The sequence below is a fragment of the Syngnathus scovelli genome, chromosome 8 (genome assembly GCF_024217435.2).
Source record: "Syngnathus scovelli strain Florida chromosome 8, RoL_Ssco_1.2, whole genome shotgun sequence".
NCBI classification, from domain to species: domain Eukaryota; kingdom Metazoa; phylum Chordata; class Actinopteri; order Syngnathiformes; family Syngnathidae; genus Syngnathus; species Syngnathus scovelli.
This window is the reverse complement of record NC_090854.1, coordinates 14,165,509-14,185,620: the sequence shown is the minus strand read 5'-3', so window position 1 is coordinate 14,185,620 and position 20,112 is coordinate 14,165,509. Positions and strand designations below refer to the sequence as shown.

Genomic DNA, 20,112 nt, shown 5'->3' with positions numbered 1-20,112 from the left:
AGGTGAATAACCTAAAACCATTTGTTTGATATAAAAGAAACCTGTGAAGTGATGTTTTTATGTGGATCGCCTTTATGGCTCCAGACAATGCAAACAAAATCTCCCCATTTCATGTATTATAAAAATAACTGCTTTCAAAATCAATAAACCTATCTCTTGATTCATTATAGACAAATATATAATGAGTGCACTTTGGGCTAAACTGTCCTGAATAGAAGTCAGTCCTTTGATTATCTGCACGGATGCTAAAGTGCTTTCATGTGTTTGCCTTCTTTGGGGATTGAGATTTGATGGAGGAGGATGGGGAAGATCACTTTGAGGCTATTTGGCTGATGTTTCAGCGAAAACACAGCCCGTTTCATGGCTGGACCTTTGAGACATGATTCCAAAGTCAAGGATGAGAAAGAAGAAGAAAAAGATTTAACTGGGGCCCGATGATCAACACAGTGGCAATTGAGCTTCAAAATGCAAAGTGCGAGAGAATTGGCTTGTTCGTTTAACATTTGTGTCTGCCAACTACATGAAACAATTTGATGTTTTATGGTTATAGTTCAGCGTGTTAGGATTCATTTTCTAATATGCTCTGTTTGTAGTGATCTGAAGACGTTAATACCTTAAAAAAAATCCCCCAAATGACGTTTGGTCTTGGCTTGACTTGAAAACATTGCAGACTATTTTTAATTTCAGTGTAGTCAGTAAGCTGTCTTTTGTGATTTTGAATGTTTATTGATTTCACGCACATATTCTCTGCAAAGCTTTAGGGAATAACAACAACAACAACAACCCTCAGGATTCTTTATAAAAACAATTTAAGTTTGCCTCTGGCTCCTTCAATCACAAAACACTCCTGGTTTGATTCGTGTGGATGGCCAGCCGACGATATTGGCTGCTTGACTGCAATTATATTGGATAACCTGAAAAGACTAACATCGACTGGTGACCTCAGTCTTTTTAAAGGCGCTGACAACTCTTGACAGGACCACATGCTGACTCCTCACACACCTCCACATCATTGCGTGGAGGTCTATGATTATCACAGGAGATGGGCTTTTCCTACTATGTTATCTCTATGAAGGGCAAACATTTGGTGTGCAAATCAGAATAGTCTGCAATTTTTGCACCGTTCTGTACATAGTGTGAGGGCATGTGTGTTTTGGGGGGGGTCATGATAAAAGGGTAATGGCTTCTTACATCATTTCCATTTTCGCCGCTCTTCAGCCACAGCGGGAAATGCAAAATCCCCCCAGGAATCCCGACATGAGAATAAAAGGGAGGTCATTCACGCGACAATAAGCTGGCTTTCCTGGAGGGCATTACAGAGGATATTGGGTCACACAGGAAAAGGTGGTAAAAGAAATGACTATTGATCTGCAAGCTCTGACAATATGGGGTCAAGACTCAGCACAGGTCACTAGAAATGGGACGGCGTACTTGCCAAGTCACGAATATATTCATGTAGCATTTCACTCTTTGCGAGCTTTCTGTGGATTTTACAAACGGGAGGAAAAGAAATAAGAACATTGGGTTTTTTGTAAATAGGAACAAATATGCTGTGAAACCTTAAATTATTAATAGCCGCACTGAAGTGAACGAGATTGTGTTTGCTGTAATATCCTAATTGGGGAGCTGATCGGTGACGATTACTTCATCAATTTTTGCATGAAATATAAAATATCTGCCAGCTGATCAATTTGTTTTGAAGTATTAATGAAGATATAACAGCACCCCTCTGCTTCATTTCATCCTATCAAAGTAACTAAAATGTTACACCACCCTGTGTAAATGTTGTTGTAACTTACCGAACAAATAGCTTGCATCTTTATAGCAGCATTTTACGATTTGTTTTTCCCCCTTCTGCCTGTTGTATTGACTGTCGTCAAGCTGTTGCCTGGGCATGGTGCCCGACAAATGCTTTGCCATCTCTGTTCACTTCAATCTCAAACTGAAATGCACCCAAATGGTGCTATTGTTTCCTCAACCCAGACCCCTGTCAGGGTCTTGTTTTCTCTCTTTTGGGAAATGATGAGCTTGGTCAAAGAATAAAATAACTGGCTTTAGTGCTAGACTAGACTAGAATTATTTATAAGGATTCTTCGCAAAGAAGCACACAATTTGGCACCGAAAAGCACCAAGGGAAGGCATAAGATGGAAAAATGCTCCATTTCGCAGATATTACTGTGAGAAGCACAACAGCGTATCCTCTCATTGGAATGGATGATCATCCCCGAAAGGCGGCGGAAATTGGGAAGTTGAGTTAAAGAACTGTGCTGTGATAATGGTGGTTCCACTGTGGCGTTAACTTTGTTTGCTTCAATATGACGACAATTCATCATACTGTGCTTCATCATTTCCCTGACGCTGATGACTGAAACACCTTAAATGAATTCGATGTAAATTGCATCATGCGCCAGGTTGCTGTGACTTTTTTCTTTTCGTGAAGCCATACCTTGAAATGTAGCCAAACAGGCTTTGAATTTACGTTCTGGTTAATTCAAAGTATTTTATTATGACATCGAGCCAACTGTTATTAGATTAAAAAGGCTGTGATTGTTTTTTCACCAAAGCGCAACTGATGGTGTCACAATTGACCAAATGGTCTTTGACAAGCACCTGGCAAACAACAAGGCTTCATAGAATTGTTGTTTTTCTTCGTTCCAACAAATCTGAATATTTTCCAGACTCCCCCTTTTTTAATTTACTCTCTCTCTGCCCCAGTGATTGCTTTATTTTCTGCTGTCACCCATAATTTTGCCCCTCCTTCCCGCATTGTTGGCACCACTCCGCTCATCTGCAGCAATCCTAAATTAAACTCCAAATTAACATAAGATGTCTATAAGCATTCATTGGATAGTCTTCCTAAATCATTATTCATCACCGCTTTCATCTTTTACGACTAAACAGAAATCAAACAAAGCCTGCTTCCGTCTCCCGTTAAATGCACCGATTTTGCCGTGTCATCAAATGTATCTGAAGCAATCATGTTGAAATATGTTTATGGGTGATTACATCTCCGTATGTAATTTGTTCCGTCAAATTTAAGCTATTGAATTCACGTGTAAACATACAGTTTAATACAAGTCTAAAAGCACCAGCAGACATCCCGATTAACTCCTTTGGCGTCTTGGAAAAGGGCAGTTTATTTAAAAGCTTTGCAAAGTGCCGTCAATTGGTCCCTTGCACGCCTGGTTGAAGACTTGAATTGCTTGAAGAAAAGGTACAGCAATCTCTTTCACTCCTTTTTAAAGAGTGGACCTTTGAAAAGAAGAGGTCCATTTCACTCCTCATTGCCTCAGATGGAAGGAATTAATTGTGTGTCAGTGGGTTAAACCGGGGCCATTCGTCTGAAGAACTGGTCTTGTGAAACACAGTTTTATGTGTTTACACGATGCAAGAGGATCAAAAACTATTTGCTCACAAATGCTGGTCAGATTTAGAATGACTTTTTTTCTTTATAGATCGAACTGGTTCAGGGTGAGACCAGAATGTTAAGGTTATTGAAATTGCCAAAAACGAACAAAAAAAAATACAAAAAATCTATTTAAATAAACATGAACAAAATACAAATGAAAACTGTATTTTATATTTATAAAACAAAGTAAAATTAAGTATAATTATAGTGAAAATGTCCTTCATTTGTATTTATCAATTTTATTTTTGGTCTAAGCACGTCCGCCTCACAGTTAGGAGGGTGCGGGTTCGATTCCACCTCCGGCCCTCCCTGTGCGGAGTTTGCATGTTCTCCCCGAGCCCGCGTGGGTTTTCTCCGGGCACTCCGGTTTCCTCCCACATCCCAAAAACATGCTTGGTAGGCCGATTGATCACTCCAAATTGTCCCTAGGTGTGAGTGCGAGTGCGAATGGTTGTTTGTCTCTGTGTGCCCTGCGATTGGCTGGCAACCGGTTCAGGGTGTCCCCCGCCTACTGCCCGATGCCGGCTGGGATAGGCTCCAGCACGCCCGCGACCCCCGTGGGGACTAAGCGGTTCGGAAAATGGATGGATGGATTTTTGGTCTATTTGCCCATACAGAAGAATTAAAGTCAAACAGCTAAAACTAATAATTAAATTACCAATGAAGATAAGAGGTACAAAATAGATGGATGGATGGATGGATGGACGGACGGACAACTACATACCCCTCAAGCATCCTTAGGGTGTGCATATGTGCGTTCCTCTCGTATGTCTGGCAACCAGCCCATCATGATTGCCAATCAAATCTTGCCCATTGTCAGATAGAATCAGCTCCTTAATTAATGCATGACCTCTATTCACAAACAAACTGATCCAACTTTGTAGAATGAACAACGTTCTTTCCAGCCAGCCAGCCAACCATCCAAAAAGGTAGCTGTGATAGCACGTTAATGAAACATGCAGCTCGTCAAGCCAGGGTACGCGTGGTTATAAATCAAGTGCATTGCAACACATTATGGAAAAGACCCTGCTCATCATTCCCAGACCATCCATCTTGTTGTCCCGGTGAGGCTGCACATTATTCTCTTCGTGAGTCGGGCTTTGACTGCGTGATTAGTGTTGGGACTTGCTGGAGGTGGCCTCACTCTGATGAATGGAGCATGTGTCGAACTGTTGTAGCACTATCATGGCATACATCTCCTGTAATGTAAAACTAATGTCTTGAAAATGACTGACACCGCCTCCATCCGAACTTGATTCGTAGGCTAAGCGATAAAAAGGCCAATGAAACATCTCATCAGAAATTGTTTGAATTTTCATGCTCAAGTAAAGGAAATAAGCCGATTCCGATCTTTCCTGCAGGCCACCTTTAACATCTTAAATGGTAGTGGGTTTTTTTTTTGTCCACATTATATATAATTTTAGTTTCTTCTAAGTAAGTCATTTTCCATGGAATTACTTTAACCTTTTCAGTTTTCACAATGTTTTTTCAAGATACATACATAGAAGAACTAAATAAAACGTTGCCTTTTTTTCAGCAAAGAATAACTTTTTCCATTTTTATATTTATTATTTATTTATAAAATACGACTCTTCCAGGAACCACAAAAAAAGGAACATAACCAGATAAGCCATTGAGATAGGACTGTCCAACTTCTTCATGATTCTGCTATATTACGACTTCATGCTTATAAAATGACAACTTTTTTTCTCCCCCCAAAAAAAAAGACTTGTCATAAGAGACTGCCGAGGAGAAAAAAAAAAGGCATGTCTGTTGTGTCTGTCACATTTTGGGATGGACTTTGGTTCAAAAGACATTCCCGAGGCCTATTTTCACTTCCATTAGTAATTTGCTGCAGCATCCAAAACCATTTCCCTCATTACTTCTCACTCTTTCTCTTTTTAGTGTCGTTCATTGATGTTTTCAAAGGGATTGTACCAGCACCACCTAATAATCTCTTCACGCAGATTCGCTTCACATTTTGCTTCCCCCCCCGTTTTATTTCCTTACCTGAACCCTCATGCTGGCAAGTCTTCATTTTCTAATTTAATTAGTCGCAGCATATTGATCACCTCATTGTCAAATGTTCCTGTTATATTAAGAGGTAAATTTGGTTAAGTGCTAAATTAAGTGCTATATTTCTCCCTATTTCTCTAATTGTTTATCATTTAGCAGTTTATTGCTGTTGCTACCTTCATTTTTTTTATAATTTTCTTTAATTTCTTTATTTTTTGGCTCTTTTTGGCTAATATTGAACTTTGATTTTGATATTCTGTGACTGGGGTCAAGCATTTGAATCCATCTGCTTGTGTTGCTTCACAAGATGTATTGCTGAGTGAAGATGTTGACTAGTTGTTGACCGGTGTAATTAAACCTTTTAACTTGTGCGTGTATGTTAGCACTAATAAACGTTGCCTGTGCTGTCAGTGAAGATATTCTGATGTAACGGTTTGGACTTTGGATAAAATGTCAAATGAAATAGAGTTCAATAGGAAATTGCCTTTTAAAACTTCAACCACATTGAAGTTTGCCCGGCGTCCCAGAACAGATTGTCATAATGTTGTGGTGCTGAAACGGGAAAGGAAAAATTGATATAGAAATTAAACTCAGAAAAGTGCCAAGAAAGGTCATGGGAGAAGGCCAGCATGAACAGCGGGAAGCCGCAAAGTCTCCTCTATCGACTTTGTCCAATTTTTAGTGGAATTTCAGAAAGTGCCAAGGACATAAAAACACGCATAAAACAAAAAGTGATGAAGACAGCTCAACAGAGAATATCCAGACAAAGTTCATTTTCTGGTCTGAGTGAAGTCTTGGGATGGGAAAATGTATTTGGATTTTAGGAGTCTGATCACAACCTCTGTCCTCAAAAGCAGCACCAGGCAAACATTAGCACCTCGGATTACTGAAAAAACGACACGAAAAAGTCAACCAATTTGGTTTGACGGTTAATTCCAGTGCTTGTATCAGGACAGGGACTTCAAATTTTACCCGTGTGTCCCAGATAGATGGGCCACGCAAAATTGCAATTTTTTTTTTTGCTGATGCAATTGTGTGTATTCAGTGTAATGGTGTCAAAATTGGAAAACCATTTTCAAAATTGCCCGTTAACTCACTCACGCCAGTTCAAATTATCTTTGACTTCTATAGTTGTGAATGGCAGTGAATGAGTAAAAAAAAAAAAAAAAACATTACAGGGGCTACTTGCAGCTTTACTTGAGATTATTTGTTGGTGTTATAGCATTTTGATCACCATATAAAACAGGATCAACCTGTTGTGGCTCTGCACTTGGTTTGCAATTTGATTTCCTGCGGCGAGAAGTGCGCTTCTCATCAATGGTTGCTATACCTGCAAACCTGCATGTGGGGAGCACTCCATCCAGCCAAATAACCCCATCTCAGCTGGAGTTGTATATGGTCCTGGGGTTTAAGGACTTTCGGGTTGGCTTGAGAACATTTCTAGGTGAACAGATTTTGGTATGAGTGGTGTCAGGCCTTTTAATGAATCAAATGAATGGTGATTTCCATCACCAGTATATTTTTCTTTCATTCATTAGCCACTCATTTATGATGTCACTATCATTTTAAATGATATGGATTGTTCGAAACAAATCATTTTCTTTTGTGATTCCAAGCCACTGTCTCATCCATTTTCCTTGCAGTGCTAAATCGTCACAGACTGAGCTACTCCTCCACAACTGTCCACTAAAATGAATTGAAAGGTCATATTTTTTTTGTTGCCATACTGTGACCTTTCTTTGAACATGCTGCAACAAGCTTTATGGCCTTCATTTGCATTTGCTCGCTAACAGGCAATCAGAGCGATTCTTATTTTGCGATTAATGGCCAATTCCTTCAAATCCTAAATCGTATCTTACACTACTTTTTCTCCAATTATAATAATATATTACGATACAAAATGTTAGCTCCTAACACTGTTTATTATACATTTACGGGTAATATGGGCATAGTTATAATATAGTTCACCTTGACTGCAGCATTTTTTTGTAAAAGCACCGTTTTTATTTGAATGTCAGAGCGCCCCATTTTTATTCAGTCTGCGCTGTTGGCCTGTCTTTGATACTACAGCTGGAGAATTTCTGATTGGAGAAGCGACGTACGAGTGGGGCTGAGTGCATATATATATATATATATATATATATATATATATACACACACAAGTTCCCAAAGTCCATCTTTAACCCTGCTAAGTAGCCTCTCAACTTGTCAAGCCCTCTTGACATCAAATTAGCCTTTAAGTGGACCTTGAATTACAATTCGCTTGACCGCATTGTAAAACTAAACTGTGATTATTTTCCACAAAGGATTCAACATATGGGCAACATTACTGTCACCTTTTCCACCCATGCTCCCTCTTGTACCTGTTTCATAGCTCTTCCGTAACATCTCAGACCCCCAGGGATTCATTTCAGGTGGTGATGTCCCAATTGATTCTTAAAGTCATCCGTCACGTTTCCTTCCAGCACGTGTTCATTTCAAAACACAAGCTATTTCTTTCACAGTTTCTGCTGAGTTTCATTAGATCCACCTAGTTCCTCTCCGTGGCAGCCCTTTTGAGTCATTTAGTCTAATTGTGCCAGGAGAAAATGCCACACACTACATAGATGAACATCGTGACCACCTGAAGGGTTTCAGGCGTCTGCTCTGATGTAAGCACAATTGATTAAATGCCCTTATTGCACCAGTTCTACCCTGAAACAGCCCAACTCTGCCATGTCTGATTGCATTTCTATGAACAATTTTTGAGGGCCATTGAGTCACTACGTTAAACTTTTTTTTCCAGCTCGTATCTTTCATTTATTACATTTCTGGCTGCGAACCGTGCAAAACCCTGAATGAAAAAAAAGGTACCATATTTATGTTGAATGAGCACTTTGGATTCCAAATCACTAACGGTCATTAGGGCAGTTAGAGGTTGCCTTAATGCTTTTTATTTCTGCGCCATCTTGTAATTGGGTTAGGCTTCATTTGCGGCCAGGGTTTTATGTTTTAATCTGTTCAATATTTGGAGGAACAAGTAGATGCATTATGTCCTTCAGGAGATGGCTGGGCTAGTGTGTGTGTGCGCGCGTGTGCCTGTGTATTTATGAGCCATTAGGTCAGATTGCAACAGTTTATTGCCTCTTCTAGGAAACATTCTTCTAAACACATTGACTATTTCAGATGGGATAGGCGTGTGGCCTTTGCTATCAAATGGCGTGTTGCCATGGTGCAAGCAATTGTGCTTTTGTGTGTGTGTGTGTTTGTGCGTTTGTGATCAGCTTGACCACTTAATGAGCTGTTAATGCTACGACTGGGTCCAAGCCAAGGTATGCAGAGAACATTAAGCCCATTACGATGCGTCCGTGTTCCGATAATAGACTGCAAGTGGGTGAGGCTTATGTGGCCGGAGTTAAAACTTTCTACTAAAGTTGTGTAAGAAAATTGTATGAGCATTGTTGAAAGTGTAAAAGATATTACAGAGATATTAGCTATGATATCACAATTTGCCAATCAGCCAATGAAGTTATTGATTGCATATGCAAAATAGAAGAGCAAACATAATCTTGTTCATTTCAGGGATTTTTGTGCGTCCATCGTTTGTAACCCCACGTTCTCAGCATATACAGTCAGATATTTGTATTTTCATTTCAAATATTTTTTAATCATTTTTGTTTTCCATTTTTGGTGTTTTTAGGGAGAATTTTTAGGGTTTAATCAAATAATTCCAATCTGCGTCAGTTATACTATATACTATGAATAGGTTGACTGTAAAGCAAATAAACTGGTAAATCATTCCATCTTCTGATTGGATTTTTTGTTTTTTTACTTGGTGATATGTTCAGTGGATTTTTTATTTAATGGTTTTTGCGCAATGAGCACTTTGAATTCAAAACCACAGACGGTTGTTAGAGCTCTTTGGGATTTTCTAAATGCTCTTTCTGGTTCATCTTAGAATCGGGTAGGAATTGATTTGCGGTCTGGGCTTAATGTTTTATTGAGATGGATATTTTGGCAGGGAGATGGGAGTGGATCCATTATGTCTTCATGATGACAGCTAGATAATCGTGCATTTATATGTGCGTGTGTTTGTGTGTGGGAATGTGAGTGCAAATATATTTTATAAGCAATACATTTGTTGACACTTTTAGCATTTAGAATGTTCATGTTACATGTTCTTAGAATGAACAGATATTGATGATTTACTCAATGTCACTCCAATTGGGCTATTTGTATTCACTTAGAATTCTTCACCTATTTGTGCTTAGGTAGTATTATGCTGCAAAATATGCTCTTCCACTCCTCAGAAGACCAATGTGTCTGCATTTCAACTAGCGGAGAAATCTGTCCGGTCTTGAAAATGACAGCCTTTGCAAATGCAGAGTGACAGTTATTGTCCAAGCTGCTGTACAAAACATCCGTCTTTCACTTTGGAGCTGTATAGCTGGTAAAAACATTTTGGTAACCTCCAATTTTGAATGGTCTGATTGATGTCTGAGTGGAGAGACAAGGACGAAGTTTGTCCTTTAAAGAGGTCTCTCGCTACACACACCTTTTAAATCCTGCAACTTCTTGTGAACTTTTTCTATTCTTCTTCTGATACATTTTTTTCCACTTGATCACGCCAGTGTTTGGGATTGGGGCGAAGGGGACAAGGCACTGTGTTTTCCTTGTCTATGCCCCACCCTCTCGACCATCTCCAAGGAAACGCACCACAATTGATACCTGTCGCCAGGCAACATTCGCTGGTGTCTTTGGGAGACAAAGCTGCTTGCTGAGGGGAACACATGCACCTATACACACATGTTTGAGGCATATTCGTGCGTGTGTGTGTGTGTATGTGTGTGCTCGCACCCAGTCGTAGCATTAACAGCTCATTAAGTGGTCAAGCTGATCATGAATGCACAAACACACACACACACACGATGGTGCTATCCATAAGAGCATAATTCTGTACCGGATACCCTCTTTATTTTCTTATTGCAGCTTTTTATTTATTCATTTGCTGTTTATTTTGGAAACATGAATCATATACTGTATTTGATTGTTCAGCTGTAAATTTTAATTCCTAGATGTATTTTTCATGCTGATTTAAAAAAGAAAAGTTTACTTGCAATTGTGATAAAAAAAAGTGTAAAAATTATTTTAAATCCTAATTTATATGGTAAAATGTTCATCCAATTTTATCCTACCTAAAGTGAAAGTGAACAATTTGACACTAACCAAATAAATACAACAGCCTCTCCTCACTCACCGTATGATTCACTGCTGACAGTGAAGTTCCAGTAGAAACAGAACAAAATCAATGCATTTTTTCTGCCAACAGGGCAGAAAACATTTACAATGTTTGCAGGCTTTGCAGGGAGCAGAGTGGCTGTTGACAAGGTTTTTTTTTTTTTTTTTAGTTTGTGGACATGGACACAGCTAATTAGACCACTCAGCCCAGCCGTAACTTGCTGTCAGGCTAGTTGAACAGGGACATGAGCTAATCGACACCAAAAAAAAAAAAAAAACTAGAGGAAAACACACATGAATCAGCCACTTGAATGAGCCTGCAAACGGAGCCCGGGGCCGGTTCATTTAGCAATGTGCTGTCACAGCATCTGATACCATCCTCATCTGTGACAATACACTGAATTCAGGTCAGATAATTTGTTTATTAAATAATATACATTTTGAGGAGAGCTTGATTTTAAGAAAAAACAATTCCATTCAGTTCTGGTCGATTAACTCGCATCTTGTAAATAAATTTTCTGATTCAAATCGATTTTTTGTTAGAGCCTTATAAAATCCTATTTAAACTTTTTTTTTAAAGTACATTGTGGTGATGTATTTGAAAAAAGAAAAAAATCATATGGTTACAAGAAACATTATTATTGTGTAAATAAAAACATTTTCTAAATAAAAATGCAGTTTCACAAGCTTACGCTCAGAAAATTGCAACGTAATTTTTGTGATTAAATTTTTCCACAGAAAATCTGAATAGCATCATCAATTATGTGCGTTTAAGAAAACTTCTCGTTCTGTAAAATCAAGTCTGCCTGCCCCTCACCATGCTCATATGATGAAGTTAAATGCAACATTTCATGAAAATTAAGTCACGAAAATGTTACAAGAGTGAAGTCATAAAGGATGTACTCCACATTTTTATGAGATCCTCCCCCCCCTGTCACTAGCTGACATACCAAAGTGCATTAAAATGCAGGTCATAATGAGAGTGGTGATAAAAAGTCCTGCCATGAGTGGTGAAGTGTGCGAGCCTCAGGGAGGGTTCAGCTGCAGGTTAAAGAGTTCATCAGTGTGGCAGCTATCATGTGTGTCCCAGGAGACTGAACGCCATTACCGCCAAAGCCTTCCATACAGTTAAGAATTGCACGCACCAACACACACACGTACGAAGACAACATCAGGTGAGTGAGGGAAATAGCGGAACCGCACATTGGCAGCTACTTTACATTCTTATTACTGTTTAGCCAACAAGCATCCCCGAAAGTGAAGCTTGAAGTTTGCCAGCACAACATATTGTAAGGTCGTAATATTAAAATAAAACTAACATTTACAAAAATAATTTTTCCCATTATGTGGAAAACATTCAAATAATACAACTTTTTTTTACAGTGTATGAAAATAATCTGAAATTGGAAATGTGAGTCAACCACAAAAATAACAGGCTGGTTTTACTGATATGTTGTGAAAAAAAAAATGATTGAAATATTTCTCTCTAGAGAAGTCCTTGGTGTCTACTTATCCCACCCCTTTACTAAATTTTGTTAATTGACTTAAATAGTTTTTGCTCGATGGTAACTTGACCTTGTTAATCTCCTCCTTGTTTGTTTGCTGTTGTGGTTGGTGGCACTGAGTCATATGAGCACTTGGAGTGTGGATGACTTTGACAAAACACAAAATGTCTCCCACGGGAACTTCAAGGACCCTTCATGTCACTAACAGATGAGTTTACTGAAAGGCAATATGGAGAAAGCACATGAATGAGATCCGCTGAAGTCATTAATGCATCTGTCCTCATTTTCCCTTTTGGTTATTTCCACTGCCGCTCTGTTTGACATCAAATCGGAAGTATCATGTTTTTGATACTGCTGATTTGTTAAGGAATGGAAATGTGCCTTTCCTAGTCATACTTTTTTAATTGGACAATAGAAAAATAATGAAAAATATACACATATTAAAGATATGTGTAGCTAAGTGTGCTCAGTGTTAGTGGCTAGTAAAAATTTTTTTATATACGTACGTGTGTGTGTGTGTGTTTTTCCTTCATCACTCGTAAAGCTTTCTTTTTTAAAGGCCTCATAAGTCAATGTCCCAACATGCTTGCTATTTTTGTCTCCTAAACTCATAATGTGTGCCCAAGTGTCGATAATCTTGCATTGGTCCTACAAAAGAGACTCGTCTGTTGACTCAATTGCCAGCGACCGATCATCAGTGTCTCTTGGCTTAATAAACCGATGTTGACAATTTAAAGACACGGCATCTTTGAGGTGCTTTAGTGTCCTCGTAATTGTTTGCACGATGTGGAGTCGAACGCAGTGTGTCGCTATGTTTATTGAGCCAAGGCAGCCACAAGTCAGAAGTGTTCTTGCAAAGAAAATATGCTGATAATTATATCTCAATTTTCTGACAAAGTGACTTACTGTTTAATTGAACACAAAGCTGACTGGTATACTCGTGGGAAGCCATTTTATTCAGTTGTTTCAAAAGTAACAGGTTTAGTAAGGATTTATTGTACCTTCTGACATAAAACAAAAAGACGTTATTCCTTCTGCCTGTCACATTACGTCACTGGATCGATTAAAATTACAAAGTCAAAGTTGATCATTTCCCGCAGCACTACCGACGATCTCTCACAGCACACTAGGATGCCACAACACCCAGGTCGGGACTCACTAGTCTAAAGGGCATCGGGAGACACACATAAACGTACATGTCTGCCTTTTAAAGCTAGTACCTTCAAAGCCACTTTGAGGGAGTCCTCGAAATTCATATCTAGCCTAGAACCAATATGTCTTCAATACACTGAAGATATAAATGCCATGTGTGGGTTTGTCCATATATGAGCCCTATTGCTAAAAAAAGGTGGTTTCAATTTCTCCAGTGTAATAAATTGCACCTCAGAGTTTTTCTAGGCACCTTATTGAATACCAGGATTACCCCCCCCCCCCCCCCCCCCAAAAAAAAAAGAGAAAGGGCCACATTACCAATCCAATTTTGTCAATCATTTATTTCAGTACATCATGGTCCACATTAGCTCTACTTTCAGCACTTCCCCACTTTTACAAATTATTGGTGAGGTAACGTGTTTTGTCTGGAGGGGAACGTCTGGGGGAAAAAAAAACACAAATAAATCCAGTGTTGGATGTAGACTTCCATCAGCATGCCCCCTTTGCAGAAGCGGTCACCACTCTCCACAGCAGTCCATTAAAAGTGACCCGAGTTCACTGTTTGACAATATATGACGCAGTCGGATAATGTTATACTAACACACTTTCTGTTTAAAACTGTAGCGCTTACATCATTATGTTACAATGAACAACTGAGTAGCTTCTCTTCTTCTCCTAACCTTTCCATAAGAGTGTCAGTCTGTATTTTCCATCAGGCCTTAATAGCCATCGTAAATTCACATGAAATATACATTCCGCAGCAGAGGTAGCAAAGGTTGAATAACCGATGCGCTTGGAAAAGAAGAGAGACTCAAGTCTCCCCGCGCCACCGTCGTTCGTCTCAAGCGGGGAAGTGCCGTGTCCTGAGGCAGGGGTCACCTCCACACAAACCCGATTTAATAAACCCCATGCGATATTTCACGAGATCTCATGGGACTTGATGTTATGAGAATCGCACCTCAGAAGTGAAACACCTTCCAGTATTTATCGAAAACGCTCATGTCCCAGCGTGTCTGACACGTGTGCGCGGTGTCATGACAACAACAAGAAGCAGTTGACGGGTTCAACTGAGGGGTCAGTGTGGCGACTGAGCTGTACCTCGAATAATATTCATTTGATTGCCTCGGGGTCAAGGCGATTGATTTTGTGGGACGCATGAATTGAGTTTTAAATGACGGTGGGTCATTAGTTAAAAATTTTATTAAACTTTGCACATAGTTTATGACAAAATGAAATTACAGAAATTGCCTTTTAGAAAGAACCATGAAGTATTCCTAACACCTCTACACCGATGTTGTTCCCGACCTATTCTCATTCCGATCACATGTTGCTGAAACAGCTCTTGGAGAAAATGATTACTGCATACCTCGGCTACAGCTGGAAAACCAGGAATTGTCATCTTTTCCCCATGACTGATTAGGTGTTTGCGGCACTGGCACCAGGAGCAAAGTATCGGGGTTTTTTTCCGAGAGGGCTTTGGGCCTGACACCATGAATAATTCTCACATTTGCCAAGGCAGCGGACACTGACATGAGCTCCCGAGACACAATGTACAAGGGCTTTGGCTCTCAAGTATAAATTTCACTCAAGGTCGTCTCAGCACTGCTCATTTGCCATTCCAATCACAAACGCTTTAACCTCACCGTCAGGGACGTGTCAAGCAGACAAGACGTTCATTAAAACCAAGTATGCCACTTCTTAGTTGCAGAGGTAAAGAATGGAAGGCAAGTGACAAGAAGATTTGGACCGCCGCTGAACAAACGTGTTGAAAGGAGGAATGAACATGAGAATGGTTTCCGTGGCAACAAGAATCCAGCCACACTCCCGGTCATCAGATGCCGGCTCTGGAAAAACCTGTTGGATTACGCTCTGTGTTTTTACCTTTGTAGTTTACCTGCCTGAATAAATTTGTGATCCTTGGAGATTAGGGAGATCACCAGGACCCAAATGGCTGTGAACAGCATAACAATATTTGACTTTGAACTATATCTCTCAGCCTTCTCAGACGACATGACTTTTTTGTTGTTCACGATGGTCGCTTGCTAACTTGTCTGTTACCGCCTGACTGTAGTTTGTAACCTTCACTAACGAGCTTAGTAGCAATTAAAGGTTCTGTGTTGGAATTAACTGCTATCACTCACACACAATAGAAAATGACGAGGCCTCACTATGCAAAGGCGGTTTCAACGTGCTTTGCATTTATTTTTGGTGCCTGCAGGCTATTTACAGAAAATGCAGAATTACACATGAACGCATGCTGATTTCTAATTATCGAGTAAAAAGTGTGCAGACATAACGGAGATAAACACGCAGCCGAGGTCGTCAAGGTTCACAGAGATGACAATTAAAATGAAGTCGAGTCAGTCAGATTTGGCAAAATCAGTTAATTTTACCAAAGTGAATGTGAACAGAAGGAAGAAAAGTCAGCAGCCGTGTTTGTTGAAAGCTGTTAGCTGCCAAACTAATGACTCAGAACGTTCATATTTATGTGTTTTTGCTTTGCAGTAGTTCTTGCTTAGACTTTGGCCAATAATCCGTAAATGTTTGATGGACTGATCAATTGAATTTGACATGGGAATGCATTTTGATGTGCTTTTTGTTGTCTTGTGTCTCAGACAGCAACTTCGTACTGGGAAATGCCCAAGTGCAGTCACTCTACCCCATCGTGTACTGCTCTGATGGCTTCTGCGAACTCACGGGTTACGCTCGGGCCGAGCTCATGCAGAAGAGCTGTGCCTGCCACTTCCTGTACGGCCCTGAGACCTGCGACCGCTTCACAGCGCAAATCCAAGGAGCCCTGGACGACCGGCGTGAGTTCAAGACCGAATTGGTCTTCTACAAGAAAGAAGGTACGTCATACCGTGTGGAGTCCTTCATGTGGGTCACATGTGAGTTGGAGCTCAGGTGAAGTGCACTCGGGACTGGTCACTTGAGAGCGCTGAGCAACAACCATTCAATATTATAACTCATTCTCAAGAAAGTTACGTGAGATAAAATAAAAAGGACAGTGTGTAAAGTGACAACCAGGAACAAAAAATAGAACTGAAAGACAAGAAGAAAAACTCCCCCCCCACCTCTCAGAAAAGGAGGAAATTAATGAAAGCACATAATTAGACTTTGATCCAATCTGTTAGCAAGTTTCTCAGAATAATGTCACATTTTATTAGCTCCCAAAGAAAAGGAGTCTTATATATATCCTAATTTGTCTCAAATCGCTGCCTTTTCAAATCACCAACGGAATGCTTGTCATAGAATAAACTGCAACGCTGCATGTGGTTGGAGTGGGCAAATAATGGTGCAAAGAAAAGTTTGGTTCAATCGTTACGCAATAGAGTTATCATGTTTTACAATTTGAAAAGAATTACAAGAATTGGCTTTCAATCTTATACTGTCTAAATGTTTTGTGATTTGAGGAACTGGGGATGATCACCCTGAAAAATACGCTGTCTCCCTTTTCACTAACTAAACATAAACAAAATGATCCCCATCTATTTGTTAACTGCGTCTCATCATCATAATGGCACCTCTTAAACAAATATTAACTGAAACAAAACAGAAGCCTCATCATGTTGCTATTGTTTACCCTCCTGTAGGAGACAAACAAGGACAATATGTCTAATGATTTTATTCAAGTACTCTGTCCTCCTGCATTATGCACACGCCTGAGCGATTCTGGCTTAGTAAAACCGTGCAGGAAACAGTATCCATCACTGCCACACATCATCTCCTGAGGGATTAGGAGCGAGTAACAGGAAACCATAACAAAAGCATCAACAGTGTACGAATAGTCCATCCTAACCGGCAAGGTAATGGCTTTGTCCGAGCAAATTCTCTGACGAATTGCTTGAATGATTGCGAAGTAAATGCTGATACGGTGACAAGCTGGGCACTTCTCGGAAATACTCACTGGAGATTTTGCAGCATTCTGGCAATAAAAACAGACCCTAAGACAATAAAAGTCATCTCTGCTAGTAGTTAGCATTCAAGCAGCAGCACTCTGATGTGTCAGTGTGCTTTGTTCAACTTGCTGTTCTTCAGATATCAAACTCAAGGCCCGGGGGCCAGATCTGGCCCTCCACATCATTTTATGTGGCCCGCGAAGACAAATTGTCATTTGCTAGCAAATTTTATTACCATCCAACTTTTTAAAATATCTTTACTAGTCTCTGATTTCAAAACGAGTTATTCTTCAGTTTGTTGTGTAGCCCATACTGTAAATAATATAAGGTTTGAAGTCTCACAATGGCGAAGTACTGTTTGTGATCAGCTGTTCGGTGTCGTCTTTGTTACATCATGTCAAGATTTAAAGTAGCCTAATGAAGCGTACGCTTTAAATGGCAATTCTAATTAAACTTTTTTAGTCGAGTCATGGATAAACATTTGTTCAAAAATACCAAACTGTGCAAAAAGCAATGAAACTTTCAATGGTTGGACAGTTAGAAACTAAAGTCAGAGCATTTTAGGTCCCCCTTAAATTTAAATATCCCTAACTTTTTTGTGAGTCATAATTATGCCTCTCCAGTATTTATTTTGCTCTATGATGTTTGTTTTGTGTGCAGGCTCGCACTTCTGGTGTCTTCTGGACATTGTGCCCATCAAGAACGAGAAAGGTGAGGTGGTCCTCTTCCTGGTGTCTCACAAAGACATCACTGATAAGAAGAAGGACCAGGATTCGGAACAAGGACCTGACACAGGTCGGTGACCCAAATTAAATCCAGCTATTGGAAATTCATTCACATGCAGACTTCCATTGGGACCAGAGGGTTATAAATTCTGAATCTTCTGTTAGCTTGGATACCCATTTTCTATGCACTGACATCTGCTCTTCCCCAAATGTATAATGTAATCTCTTTTCGGCGGTGTAGCAAAAAAAAGAAGTTGTGTGGAGCTTCAGCTTGCCAGTGCACATAGTATAGCACAGATCACAATAAATCACCTCCTTAATAATTTAAAATGTATGCCCAGCCTTCCCCCGCCCATCGTATTCCGCCACCTCCTGAGTACGCAGTGGATATTCCGAAATTGAAAGCACGAGCTGAACTCCTGCCCGAGGCCTTTACTTGTATGTTATCCTCCTTGCATGTCCAAGTGGATTTTTGATTAACAAAGGCTTTGCAGGGACCACAAACCAACCATGTGAAGTGATCCACCCTTACTATTATGTCTTTGTATGGCATAACCAAAAGCGTTCGAAATTCAGTGAGTGTGAGATCCACGGAGGCCAGTGAATCACTCTGTGCTTTACAGAAATATTTATTTTGCCTTGAGGCATGAGCAGTTTTTTTTTTTTTTTTTTTTGGATGCTGTTTCAATCAGATTCATAATAAATTCTTCTATGGCAGCCACTCTACTCCACTAGCCAGCGTAAACGAGAGAAAGCTGATAGAAGGATTGTGCTTTTTGGGATGGAATAAGATTATTACTTCTATTACTATTACACTAAAATTAATGATAAATGTTATGTAATGTATGTATTAAAAATCGTAAGACACACTGGCTTTCTGGAAAGTTCTTCTCAACTCTGTTAGAGAAGTTCCCCAAAATGTGGAGCATTTGTCGGTTGCTTTCCTTTCACTTTTTTGTTTTGCTCAATCCATTGGGGTTAAAGTGTTGGAGAGTGTGCCTGTTTGTATAATTCTGAAATGTCCATTATTTATTTTAGGTTTGTGGAATGTTACCTGTTATTTTAATATCTGGCAGTTCACCAGATATGAGATCTCCTGGTTCTAGGTCGATCAACCTCCTCCATATACTGATGAGATGCTTAAGCTCACATTTCATCTGATCATGAATCCAAAACCTGTATGCGATCTACAGATGAGGAGACGGGTCTGGAGGTGCATCAGGTGACTCGGCCCCCCGGTTTTAACGCCAACCGCCGCCGCAGCCGAGCTGTCCTCTACCACCTTTCGGGGCACCTGCAGAAGCAAGACAAGAGTAAACTCAAGCTCAACAATGTGAGCCCGATGGATGGATGGATGGATGGATGGATGGATGGATGGATGGATGGATGGATGGATGGATGGATGGATGGATGGATGGATGGATGGATGGATGGATGGATGGATGGATGGATGGATGGATGGATGGATGGATGGATGGATGGATGGATGGATGGATGGATGGATGGATGGATGGATGGATGGATGGATGGATGGATGGATGGATGGATGGATGGATGGATTTCCCCATATCTCCACGCAATAAGTCAGTTGTAATACAAATCTCAATCCCCCCCATCTCTATCACCCTATGCAGAACATGTTTGGGGAAAAACCTCCAATCCCGGAATACAAGGTAGCCGCCATCCAGAAGTCACGCTTCATCTTGCTCCACTACGGCACCTTCAAGGCCGGCTGGGACTGGCTGATCCTACTGGCCACCTTCTATGTGGCCGTCACTGTCCCGTATAATGTGTGCTTCACTGTGGTGGGTGGGAGAGACGAAGGCAGCGCCCCCAGAAGCCCCCCTAGTGTCAGCGACATCCTGGTGGAGATCTTGTTCATGCTAGGTGAGACTCCTGACCTAGCAAAATACAACAAATATATATAGTTGTTTTTTTTTACAGGCAATTTATCAGTTATCAGGTCACTGTAATGGCCCAAATACATCTTGATCTGAACCCTAACGTACACTTTCTGCCTATTTTGGATTTTTGGTGGTTCTGTAAAATTTTCCACCATACTGTCACCATTAATGTCGAGCTCTGTGAACTCAATAGACCTGACTGATTCTTGTTGAGAATGTAAACAAGGCAGCACTAACTTTGCCCGGGGAAACCTCACTCCAACAGATGGTACGATTTCACTAGCA

The 20,112-nt window shown here is 40.2% G+C and overlaps 1 protein-coding gene across 1 annotated transcript in view; it reads left to right on the top strand.

Annotated features, from left to right (window-relative positions):
- Window positions 1-20,112, top strand: part of kcnh3 (potassium voltage-gated channel, subfamily H (eag-related), member 3) — a 55,937-nt gene that overhangs the window by 16,951 nt on the left and 18,874 nt on the right. The window contains exons 2-5 of the mRNA XM_049728905.2: window positions 15,915-16,148; window positions 17,859-17,993; window positions 19,117-19,256; window positions 19,558-19,810. Of these exons, the coding sequence (XP_049584862.1) occupies window positions 15,915-16,148; window positions 17,859-17,993; window positions 19,117-19,256; window positions 19,558-19,810 (762 nt within the window). The remainder of the gene's footprint in view (window positions 1-15,914; window positions 16,149-17,858; window positions 17,994-19,116; window positions 19,257-19,557; window positions 19,811-20,112) is intronic.